The sequence below is a fragment of the Cariama cristata genome, unplaced genomic scaffold (genome assembly GCF_000690535.1).
Source record: "Cariama cristata isolate BGI_N322 unplaced genomic scaffold, ASM69053v1 scaffold9724, whole genome shotgun sequence".
In the NCBI taxonomy this organism is placed as follows: domain Eukaryota; kingdom Metazoa; phylum Chordata; class Aves; order Cariamiformes; family Cariamidae; genus Cariama; species Cariama cristata.
This window is the reverse complement of record NW_009612336.1, coordinates 37,635-50,085: the sequence shown is the minus strand read 5'-3', so window position 1 is coordinate 50,085 and position 12,451 is coordinate 37,635. Positions and strand designations below refer to the sequence as shown.

Below are 12,451 nucleotides of genomic sequence, written 5' to 3'. Positions count from 1 at the left end.
AGGATCATGCCACTATGAGGGCAAAAGCAAAACATAAGTTCCTCTAATACATTTGGGAAAATTGTGATGAAAAACAAACAGAGCTATCATACTGTAAGAATTTTATGTAACATAAAGGATATTAGTGGAACTCACTAATATATAAAATAATGGACTTTTACAGCTCAATATTACCATGAGATTCTAAGGTGCAAAAAAACAGAAGGAAAGGGAAAAAACCTAGAAGTATTATCCAGTGTAGCACAGATTTGTACTGAAAACTTGCAAGTTACTCTTTGGAAAAAAAAATAACCAGTGGCAGATGAAGTCTGAAAGTGTTTTTCTTTAAATATAATACCTCGGTACATTTAATAATAAAAGTAAGCTCTACAAAAGATCTCTCTTTTACATATTATACAAAATGCAGAGGTTAGTGCAACCCACTGGGTCACACTTTTTTCAGTCACGTATCAGGAAGACTTGAAATTAGAAAATTATGCTATTTCCACAGCTCATCTTCCTATTGGTAACAGAATCATGTCGTGTCCCATCATTTATGTGCATTTTTTTCCAGTAGGAACCTCAGTTTATTTTCTGTTTCCTCTCATGATGAACACTATCCAATCCTTTGCTTGTGAAATACAATGAATTCAAAAACTATCAAAGCATATCAGCATTCGATTGGCAGGTGTTACTTCTCTGAAAACATTTGCTTTATTTAATCAAATCTGCCAAATGGAGAGCTTATTAAAACGTAGTTTATGGATGTTCTCCCCCCTGCTTTCTGATGCCATGGAGGTGAAAATTCTGGTTACAATATTCCTGAGTGCCAAACTGAGTCATCAACGTCAGTTTTGATCAACAAACGTCCTGGCAGATGACAGCGAGTTGACCATGGTTGTAGCATATGACATACACTTTGGAAACCATTACCTAATTTAAAAAAAACAAAACAAACAAACCAAACGAACAGAGAGAAAGAAGAAAAGAAAGAGAGAGGGCAAGAGAGAAAGAGACTGCGTCTTCATTGTTACGTGTCAGGAGAATGGTCTTCTACCACACAAGGTTCTGTCTGGTTCTCCTCCTCTTCTACTTCTTCCCCTACTTGCTCATCAAGAGGAATTTCAGTAGATTCTGAATCCTGGGTGCAAAGAGTCTTGGAGTCACTGCAGCTGGTGTCTTCTTCTACTTGACTTCCACTGTCCTTTTCAGTGTCTGACTCACCATCTTCCTCCAGTGTTAGTTCAAACTGGAATTTTTCAGTTTGGCCCTGCCTACCCTCTTCCTGATCATCAGGTGCAGGAGAGGGACTTTGAGGGATTGTGCTCTGGTACCATTCTCGATTGTCCTCCAGTGTATCTAAGATATCCTGGGCATCTGGGTGAACAAGATCTGCCCACGTCTCCCACAGAGGGTGAACAATGTAGTCTATAAAACCCACCTGTTTCAAATAATACAAAATTAGGATAAGCTCTTATTCACAAAGAAATAAACTATTCCTATAAGTCACGCAAAGTACAAGAAATAAAACGCTAGTAAGAGACACCAGATGCACTACCCTTAAAGGTGGTTGAAAGGAAACCATGCTGTTTTATGTAGTAAATAGAATCTTTTACTTCTCAGAAGTCTGATTCAGGATAAGGACTTGGAAAGGATTTGTTTGCAAATGAACTGTTCATTCCAAACAACTCCACTGCATCTAGTGAGCCAAACAGCTGCTTTATATTTAATTCTGCTTCTGAAGGAAACCCTATTGAGCAGCTATACAATACTCTCTTTTGACATGTATGCAATCTTGCAGGTCACGACAGTGATAGACTCCCTTCAGCAAACAGACTGCCATGCACTATGTTTTCGCAGTAAAAATCTCAGCTTCCCTCACTTGGTACTCAGGAGCTGAATTAACTAACTAGGAGGAAAAAAAGGAAATAGTGCATTCAGAAATTAATCAAAATATGGCTATGGACCATCCTTTTCTGTTAAAATGTCATACCCTTTTATTTAACTGTCTACTCAAATTAATTACCTGTGATTTTTCTACAGATGCATTGTGCTTATCACACATGGGACTTATCTCCATTCCCCTCTCTCTTTCCCGATCTCCCTGGCGGAAAAATTCCTCCATTATTCTGTCTGTCCATTGGCGGTAGAGATGGAGTGGCTTGGTTGGATTGCTTAGGTCTGCACAGTGCACCATATTCTGAAGAACCTAAAATAGATTGAACACCTGCAGTGTCATTACACTGGAGAAAACCATCTCCTTTTCCATTTACGCTTTTGGTACCTGTGAAACAGAATCTTGAAAATACATGCAGCACAAGATTTTATTCTAAACAGCAAAAACTTATGTGCTTGGGTGTTTTTCACACTTGCAGTAATAGCCATGAATTACCTTGCTTCTGCTGCTTCTGCCTGTACAAGGGGTGGAAAATTTTTGAGAGAAAGGCCAAACAGGTGCTGTTAACTTGAAGGGAAGGCCAAAGCCTCATTTAGTCCAGAAGTACTCTAGCACCTTGTTACCCTCTCAGCGAGTCACTCAGTACCAAACAGAGTATGCCACAGGTAGGAAACGTAAGAGAGAGGAGAGGGAAGGTACTGGAGGTAGTCATGGTGTCGGAATGGACAGCTAATATAACCCATGCTGGAGAATGGGCAGGTCAATGTTATTAAGGGTGTAAGTTAATACAAGTGACCATTTACAGATCAATTTTCTTACCTGAATCCTGTCTGAATAGTTATCAAGAAGTAGGACACCAGAACTGGTCACTTTTTTGGTTTCAACCATAGTTTTTAAATCAGCCAATAGATTCATATGCTTAGACATGTCTGTTGCAAGTACCTTGAAAGAAACAAACAAATAAATGAGTATTATGTAAATCACTCATTAAAAAAAATAATAATCTTTGAACACATAAATAAACAGTTCTGGGGGGAACCCATAACTCCTGTGTCTGAATACACTATGAAAGTCTGAGTCCTGTATATCATTAGTGTCCAAAATAGTAAGTTTTCATTTTGGTTATTTAAAGAATTTGACAAAACAGTTGTTCAGAATGATCTGATCAGCCTAAATTCAACATCAATTCAGAAGCAAATTTCTAACTGTGATGGTGAAATAGCATACATGTCAGTGCAAAACCAGCTTGAAGCAGGATTGTATACCTTCTAAAAAGGTATAGATGGTTATTGAAACTGAAAAGAACCCACTATTCATCTTTGGATAAGACACGATAAAACTTCAAACTTTTACATCATTCCTTATGAGACTAATGACATGCAATTTATCATAAAATACTTCTGTGCTTTATTATTCAATTTGCTAGCACTATGGAAGAGGAACTCTCAAGCAGAACTCACAATGTCAATGACCATTTTTCTCAATGATTGTCTCTGTTTTTTGGTCAAATTCTGGAAAATGTCACAATTTTCTTCCTGCAGTAGCTTGAAGCCCACAGCTAAGTGATGATTCTCCAGTACTGATGAGTCATTGTACATCAAGGCGAGTTCAGAATCTGCAGTAACAATCGCAGGGTAGAATGTTACTAAAGCCGGTACTCCTACCAAATCCCTTAAGGTTTTCCAAATTCATCACATTCATAACAAGATTTACAGATGAACTTTTAGGAACAGAGTTCCTGTAGTTCACACAGTATCAAAAGTCACAGAATTAATGACTGAACATCTTAACAAATCAAGGTGACGTATGTTGAGGAAAATAAAGAAAACACTTTGCAGTGAAGTATGTACACGTGCCTGGAGTGACAAGTTAGAAAAAATACAAGCAAGGTATTTTTTAAAATACATTTTCATATCTGCATGAGGTCACATGGAAAATATTATATGCATAAACACACCTAAAGTGACACATACTCTGATGTTTTCTCTTCTTATGCCTCCCTCTGTCACAACTATTAAAATTCCATTGTTTAACTAAAGTTGCAGCTACCCAGCACTCAGACCTGGGAATACACAGCTAAGGCTTTGCTGCAGGTCAGGGAGAAAGCACACATCTTGGTTTTCAAATCATGTACTTCTGCAGTTAGCTAAGGCACTCAGATGCCTAGCCAATTAGGCCAACAGGTCATTAGTCCATGACAATTGGGTATTTTGAGAGGAGGCTGGCAGGTTGGTAACAGCTACACTTCTGGTCTTTTTCTTGGAAGGTCATGCAGCTTCAAAATGCAAGCAGTGGCCTTGCCTCCTGCCTTGTACTTGAGCATGGTCAACGCCTGATGCAGTAACGCTGCCTTCTCCAACAAAGTACTCTTAACTTGGTCACCCCATATGGCTGTGAGAATTACATACACCTTCCTAGCAATGCCTGTGCTAAGGCACACATGCAAGGTCTGCATTTGTCTGCTCAGACATGATGAACAGCCAGCTCTGACAAGTAAAACTAGTTATGAAAATTTTCTGCACAGCTTTAGCTTCTACCTGGGGATATCGCACAGTCAGCTTGTGTATGTTTTAAGACACAGCTTGCAAATGAATCTGTCATAAAAAACAAATACTTTTTATGCAATCACACTTGTCATGTGTGATACTAACCTCTATTTATTACAGCTGTTCTATCCTCCATCTAACCATACGTCAGTCTATTTTACTCTTTGTCCTCTTTATCTTCTTTTACAGCAGCTTTGTTTTAAAATCCCTCTGGCTCAATGGGGTGCCTATAAAAACTCTGCTCTTCAGATTTCATTAGTCTCATTATCCATTCTCCTGCTGTCTTCCTCTCTTGTCTTGGATACACTGAACTTTTGAATCAGGAAACCTTTCCTCTACCTTTATCCCGATGGTAGCAAAACCATAACAGCAGAAGGAAGACAAAAGCAAATTTGTCAAATGATCTCCCTTTCGTCTTTCACAGAACATTTACAAAGCTTGCCTACTTGTTGTTTTTCTTACAAAGAAGACAGGCACTAGTTTATTTTCCTTTCAAATAGCCTTCTGATGAGCCCCAACTGCAAAACACTCAACACTGCCAAAATACTTTGGAAGGGCTGGAGCTACAGACAGAGATAAAATGTGCTCAACTTTGTAATCGAGGTAGAAATGGAAGAAAGTTCCCCCTTACTAATCTCTGTAACACATTATAAGCTTCGAGAGTATTTGTCTGGAAGAAGAGAACTACAGTGATCAAATAAGCACCTCCTCTGATGCTAATACAATCCATATTTGTTTGGTTTTTAATAGCATTCAAGATGGATCAGATTTTTAGACAACTGTGTGTATTAACTTTAAATCCTTATGTAAGGCAATGATATTCAGAAATATCACATGTGTAATTATAAAGAATAAGTTGAAATATAGCAAATATGTACATATTTTAAGTAACCGTAAGTCTATTATGCTTTTAAAAAATGTACTCTTATACTTCTTGGTGAAATGTTAATACATTGTAAGGTTCTCTGAAACAGAAAATTAGGTGGAAGGAAATGGATCTTTTAGAGGTTAGGAAAGTCTAGGATTTGAGAGATCTAAATTAGGTGGTCTTTATCTCTGTCTGTGTCCCTACAGTTTCTTCCCTGTACACAGGACAACACAAAAGGGATAAAATCCCTTTGTCTCTTTCAGCTTGGCAACAGCAGTTCCACTTAGTGATGCTGCTTGATTGACATGGAAGCCTTCTCTTACAAAAGCTGAATTGCGAAACCCAAGAAATTTCTTCTAAGCCACTGAATAAGCAGCATCAGAATGACTCCTAACTTAGCTGAATTTCAACTGTCTGCCTAAAAGTGAAAGCTTTATGTACCAGTACTGGTCCCTTCAACTAGCCAGTCATTCTGCTAAAACGTGAACAACTCAGTGGTTTCCCAATAGCACCTCAAAGCGACCAATATATCCTGATACTCAAAAACTTTACTTACTTGTGTCCACTCTTAACAACTTAGGTATTACACACTGTTTTGTGCATAAACCTTGATTCATTCTCTTCCTATACCACACTGCTGAACTGTACTGTTTACCAATAAAGCACCAGAAATCTAAGGTCAATCCCAATTCTCCTCCTTGCAGATGAGTCATTGGACTGAATTCCACTATAGGGTGGCCCTCAGGCCATTAAGGCAAATAAAATTAGATGCAGGCTAAACTGGAGTGGAGCTCTTATTTAAATGTACAGCAGCAATGAGTCAGAAGAGGTGCTCCCTTCTTCAAATTATATTGCTGATTTGGGGTCATGCTATTTTAGCACCAGTGCAATAGATTCACCCAAGTACAGGAACGACAGTATCTATAAATGTGCAACCAGATGGGTCAAATACATAACCCTAGGTATGCTTCCATTTCTGTAGCTTTTTCTTCTTATGTGCTCGGATTATTATTAGTACTTTAGAAATGAAGTTAGAAGAAATGCAAAATAGTACCCAGTTTAAAATACAAACACCTATCTATTTACTGAGCAGAGTTACAGATAGAAGGAAACAAGGACTGAACTATATATTTTTCAGGTGCTACGTGCAGATCTTGCAGCAAGTTTTTGATAAAACCACTGAACATCAAACTTACTTGTGTTGATAAGAAACTGATTTGAAACCCCAGGATGATCTACATCATGTATCGCACTGGCAAAAATTGCTGCAAGAATCTCCAGATCAGTGAACACTGCCTAGAAAACCATGAAACAGAAATGACAATCACTAATCAATCAAAAAGTCTTTTTAATAAAAAGACTCTACTTTGAATCTAGATCTGAACAAGCAAAACACATTTGAAATGTATCATGGATCTCCAGAGATTTTACATATAGGCTATCACAACCTTTTGTAAAGTTGTCAGTTATGTAGAATTTCATAAATATTTCAAGTTTGGCCAAAGTAAAACGATCTTTACTTCACACTGAAAACATCACTAAATTCCCTAACAACTGAAGTTTTTTTCAGCTTCAGTCTGCAAATAAATGCACTTTTAATTAGATCATTTAGTACAGATTAGATCATTAACTAGAGGTTTCTAACCTATAGCACAAATTGAAGTTAAAAATTTCAGCCTGAGTCCTGTCTATTGCTCTATACTTGAAAGATGCATATCTCCTAAATGATGCTAAAGGAAATGGTGACAGACTACAAGGCATCTTACTTAACTTTTGCTGTCTTTTCCTCGGTATGAGATTATGAGGAAGACAGAAAAAGAGGACTGCAATGGACCCGGCATGTCACTGACCACAGTGACCTTTTGTCACAAGCACCCACATTATACAATTGCTTTCATAATTGATCAAGAACAGCTCAGAAGTGTGTAGGTCAGCCGTAGCACTGGGCAGACATTGCTATTTTAACTGGCTAAAGTTCTGTTGAGAACAAGGCCATGAAAAACAGTTGATCTGGAAAACAAGCAAACATGCTACTGACAACCAGTTCAGCTGTCCAGTGAGGCCAGTGGTGATTTAAGATCATAATCTAATCTTTCTTCTTGAGATAAAGAAAATCTTTCCCAAGAGAATTCCAGTCTTTGAGGATCGAGACCTGCCAACAGTCTTAAGGTCCACTTATAACCCTCTTTTTAAGAAGAAGGTAAAGTAGAAGCATTCAGTAACACGAAAGATTGGTCATTACGAAAAAGAGTCAAAAAGCAGCCTTCCTTGAAAATGTGGGCAAATTCTTTTGAACTACTAAAATTTCAACTGCTTGCTTTATCTGCCTTTTTCCAGCAACTTACTGGGATATATCAATGTTTGCTACACTAAGACCTGAATCGTGCTAAAAAAGGGAAAATAATCTCCATCTTTCTTCCACTTCCTTCTACTTTGGAGATTTATGCACTTTTGACATGAGAATTTCTCAGAAAAGAACATATGAAATATTTATGAAAAAAAATGAGTTAGTCCAGTGAAAATTTAGTACATGTTCCACTCTTCCTGAGAAACAAACACAAAAGTACCCTTTTAAGACCAGAATAAATATGCACAAGGGAAAAAAAAAAAAAAAACAAACAAAACCAAAGGCCCTATTGAGGGAATCCCACTTTATGACTATCTTTCCTCAGCAATTAACTAATTGTGGTTAGTGAGAATCCCACATGGGAAATCACAGAACAGGATGTAGTATTAATAATGAGATGGTGGAAACAATTGTGTTACAGTGAAAAAGGTTATGACAGCACAAATCTGCATGACTTAAAAGAAAAAGATGTGATATTTTCTGCACAATATTTACATGTAAATTTGATCCTCACAAAATGTCTTTAGAAGAGCAGAATTCAGGAATGAAATGTTAAGATTTCTTTTAAAAACACTGCAGAAACTAAGACTTTTAATATTTAGTTTAGAAGAGCCTTAGTATGTCGCTTTCTCTCATGCCTGCCTCCTTCCCACGTCAGTGTAGTTTACCTCTAATGCCGGGGTTGACAGCAGGACATGGGTTGACTGAACAACATCTGCAGCATGTATGTTATTGTGATATGCCACATCTGCATGGTAATGGTCTTCTAGGGTCATCAAGTAAGTTATTAAAGTATCTACTGGAATCTTAAACGTTTTTAACAAGTCCCGTTCCTAGAAAAGGAAAAGAGACAAATAAGATTACAAAGCACAGAAAAATCTTTAAGATAAGCAAAAGGCAGCAGAGCTGCTGTTACTTACCTGAAAAATAGTATGCATGATGACTGTCAAAGGTCTGTTTCCAGATAACTCTGCTACTCTGAAAACCTGAAGGCCCCATTTGTTCACATCTTCCAGTTCCTAGAGCAGAATCAAGCAACAAACATGTTGAAACCTAACACACAAATTCTGGTGACACTCTGCTGTCACTGGGCAGTGAGATAGCAAAGTGTGTCAGTTCAGCTCATTCAAGATACTGTAGCATTTTTTCCTCTGGAGCAATCCACTTAAGAGGCAGTCTTTCCTGCTTAGCGAATTAAAATCTGAAAAGTTGGTAGCTGCAAATTCCACTATTGCAAGGTTAGTAGCAGTACCTTCCCCCTTCCAGAGTTTCATAGAATCATAGAATCATTACGGTTGGAAGAGACCTCAAAGATCATCAAGTCCAACCATGTACAAGATGCCACCACGCCCACTAACCCCACTAAACCATGTCTCGAAGCGCCACATCTAAATGTTTTTTGAACACCTCCAGGGATGGTGAGTCCACCACCTCCCTGGGGAGCCTTATGTTCAGCTGAATTCATGTTCAGCCAGCTGTCGACCAACACCCCCAGGTCTTATTTCAAGTGAGACCAGCCTTTGGGGCTACAGCTTGAAATCAACAGTTATAAGCAGTGGATGGAATATTGACAAGCCCACCCTCTATTTTAATTCAATGGTTTAAATGCAAGGATTATATATTACCTACCTTGGCAAGAACATCTTCTTGGTCTGTTTTAACTCCAAATCTGGGAATACTGGAATTAGTTAGGCTGGAGCTGTGCATCAATTTTTTGACTCCACTGATCTGGGACATTGGTCTCTTCTTTTTCTCTTTCTCTTTCTGCGTTGGAGAAGGGATTTCAACTTCATGTTGTTTGTCTTCAAAGGAATGAAGAAAAAGAGAATAATTTTTAAAGGAATTACAAGTATTACAAAATTCACTGTTGAGTGAATCTTACAGATATTGTAATTCTTAACAAAACCTTTTTGGTTTTTATGTTTGGAGATTTTGCAACAGATATTTCATATCAAGAGCTGTAAAAAACACAGAAACATAGACCTATACCTCACAAATTTCACAAATTGACTCATGATTTCTGAACTGGCTTTAAATGTGACATGAGACTGTCTGATTTTCACTTCTCCTGCACTCCTAACACTGTGAAGAGGGTCAATCCTTTCATTATAAAATGTTATAAATGTTATAAATTTCATTATAAAATGTTATTACAACTGAACAGAAATCTGAACTTCCATTTTGCAAGAAAATCTAAGATTTCTTCTTTTCCACAAAAAACACTCTCTGAAATTGTATTTAAAAAACAATCAAAATGGTATTTCATGTAGACCTTTACAAAACATTTTCAGGACTTGAAGGACCTCATACTTGGGGACTGGTCCTGTTTGTGTTAAGACTCCATATAACTCAGAAAGCCTTTTGCCAGCTATGTCTACAAGCTCTTTGGATGTACAGGCAGTTCATGTGTGCATTTCTGCACCTCCCAACCAGAGTAAGTAATAGCAACAAAAGGACTGTTTTGCTAAAACCCAAAATTCTGCTGTGGGCCTTTGCCTCCATAGCAGTATCAGCAGCATCACTTCACAAACCTCAGCAATGTATATGCAAGTCAACAAGGATTAAACTGAGACTAAAGTATATTTAGGCAATTGCCAGCTGACTGCTGCAGAAACAGTATGGGGGTGGGAGATACCTGTAGTGCCCAAAGAAACCCAGGTTAGTGCAACACAGGACTCTCCTGCCAAAACTGCTAGGAATTTGCATTAATTTTTGTTCTTTTTATTCATGCTATATTTCAACATAAGAGTTTTAATGGCTCCCTCCAAATTATCCCTTTGTTGCTGAAATCTACCTGCATCTTTCCTAGGTCTCAAGGAATATTCCAGCAAAACCAGGGGAACCCACAACAGATGTTTCTAACATAGGAGCCTAGCAAAAACTGTGATTTAAAAAAAACCTTAGAACAAAAGACATTAAAAAAAGAAGAAAGAAAATTTGGGCTTTTTAAAACATATGTCTATTCTTTCCTTCCTGCAACAGTAATTTTCAGCAAAGACATTGAAACCAGACAGGGTACCAAGTCCATTTCTAAAGACCAGATTGTTACTGTTTTTCCTTCTTCACTTCCCTTCTTTTTTTCTTTTTTTTCTATTTTTTTTTTTTTAATTACACTTTAGCAGCCGCATTTCCTGACATCTCAAATTCCAAACAAATCACAGAGAAGAAGAGACTGTGGAATTGGCACCAAGCTTCAGCCTGCGGCACCAAGTTCCCCAATTGCCCCCGCCATACTTCATGACTCTCCTCATGGGGACAATCAAGAAAAGGAGGAGGCAGAGTGCTGCAGCTCTCATCTGGTGCAAACCGACAACAGATGAGGAGCAGTGACTCGTGTTTGTGCTTTGATGTTTATGGTTTTGGTCATATGCACAAAGTTTAGAACCATCAAAGGGCGGTTCCTAAGCTGAGCTGTCAGACTAACTCAAGTGAAAGGAAGTGTCTGTCTGAACGATTTTAGATCTCCAGAGGAATTCCACAGGACTGCCTCTGCTTTTGTAACTACGAGCACACAGGGTAAAGGATCCTGCACCCATCTGAACATCCAGAAAAGACAGCTTGCCGTTTTGACCCTGGTTGTGCTGTGCTCATTAGCAGGTTCTCTTACATTTTCCGTTCATAGGAAAACAGGTTAATGATACTGAAAAATAAAAACATTGCATATTATTATACTCAATGTAGGAGCCTTAATGCTTACACAAGGAACATATTTCTTGTCATTATGAATAACTTCATACATGTCATATAGCCCTACTTGGTTAAACAGTCTTTATTTATTTATTTTTTTTTTACTTTTTTTTGAAGAGTAAGATGAACAGAAAAACCTGTTTTCTCATGAGATGTTTATAACTTTCAAATCTGAGAGTCTATAGATGTTCAGGAGAGAAGATTTTTGTATTAAAAAAATAACTAACTAGACTCATTAAAATTTTCTATGAAGAGAATGTTTTCCCTCTTCACATTGTTGCTCAGAACCTTTATACTTAGATTGCATATTTTGAAAATACTCTACTTAAGCAGTAATTCTGTAGATGAGGGGTTTTCCCCATTGTATTCCTCTTGCACCTACAATTTTAAGTATCCTAATTTTTCATGCAGCTACAAAACAGTAGCCATGGCTCCAGAACTTAGAAATGATAGCCCTTCCAGACCTCTTTCTGCTCAAGACTGAGGTCTTGTGAAAGACCGACAGATGCATTTCCTTACTCTGTCAAAGTAAGCCTTAAGTTTTCAAGTAAAAGCAAGCAGAAACTAGTATCTCGGTCTTTTCAGCCTAAGTAGGTCATCTTCTCAAGCAACTGCACACTGTGACTTTCAGGGCTCCTGAGGCTGTGCAATATTGCTTCTCCGTGACAGAGGCTCATCCCTTTCTTTTGTCTGAAACCCTGCTGTGCTGCAGTGCTCAGGCACGCTACTGCAATCATGGGTAAACTGAACAGACACATTAAGCGATCCACTTAGGATATGGTGAAAAGCAGGACAAAATGTACTTAAAAAAACCCCTGCTTCTTTCAAAAAACACAAAAAGCACCAACTATGGTATCTCACACAAATAAAACAAGACATATCTTAACATGTATGACTGGAACTTTTTTAAGTACTTGTTATCCTAATTTAGACGTATTCAGCTGTGCTTCCCCTTATAACCTTACAGTCTTTACGAATCAGTGGTGTTTTGCTCAAAAGATGTTTGAGATTGGTATATTATCTTTGTCTTCATGTTCAAAATCAACAGTATAGAACCTACTTTTATTCATTTTCACTAGTTTTAGCAAAAAAAAATAATACTTCCTTCTGCAAAGCCATACAGCAGG

At 37.8% G+C, this 12,451-nt stretch overlaps 1 protein-coding gene across 1 annotated transcript in view; it reads right to left on the bottom strand.

Moving 5' to 3' along the window:
* Positions 1 to 332: 332 nt before the first annotated feature.
* The window catches only part of PDE4D (phosphodiesterase 4D, cAMP-specific), a 20,123-nt gene continuing 8,004 nt past the window's right edge, over positions 333 to 12,451 (bottom strand). The window contains exons 3-10 of the mRNA XM_009698576.1: positions 9,267 to 9,439; positions 8,558 to 8,656; positions 8,306 to 8,470; positions 6,487 to 6,586; positions 3,337 to 3,491; positions 2,696 to 2,818; positions 2,006 to 2,188; positions 333 to 1,420 (exon numbers count right to left, since the gene is read on the bottom strand). Of these exons, the coding sequence (XP_009696878.1) occupies positions 1,010 to 1,420; positions 2,006 to 2,188; positions 2,696 to 2,818; positions 3,337 to 3,491; positions 6,487 to 6,586; positions 8,306 to 8,470; positions 8,558 to 8,656; positions 9,267 to 9,439 (1,409 nt within the window). The 3' untranslated portion in view covers positions 333 to 1,009. The remainder of the gene's footprint in view (positions 1,421 to 2,005; positions 2,189 to 2,695; positions 2,819 to 3,336; positions 3,492 to 6,486; positions 6,587 to 8,305; positions 8,471 to 8,557; positions 8,657 to 9,266; positions 9,440 to 12,451) is intronic.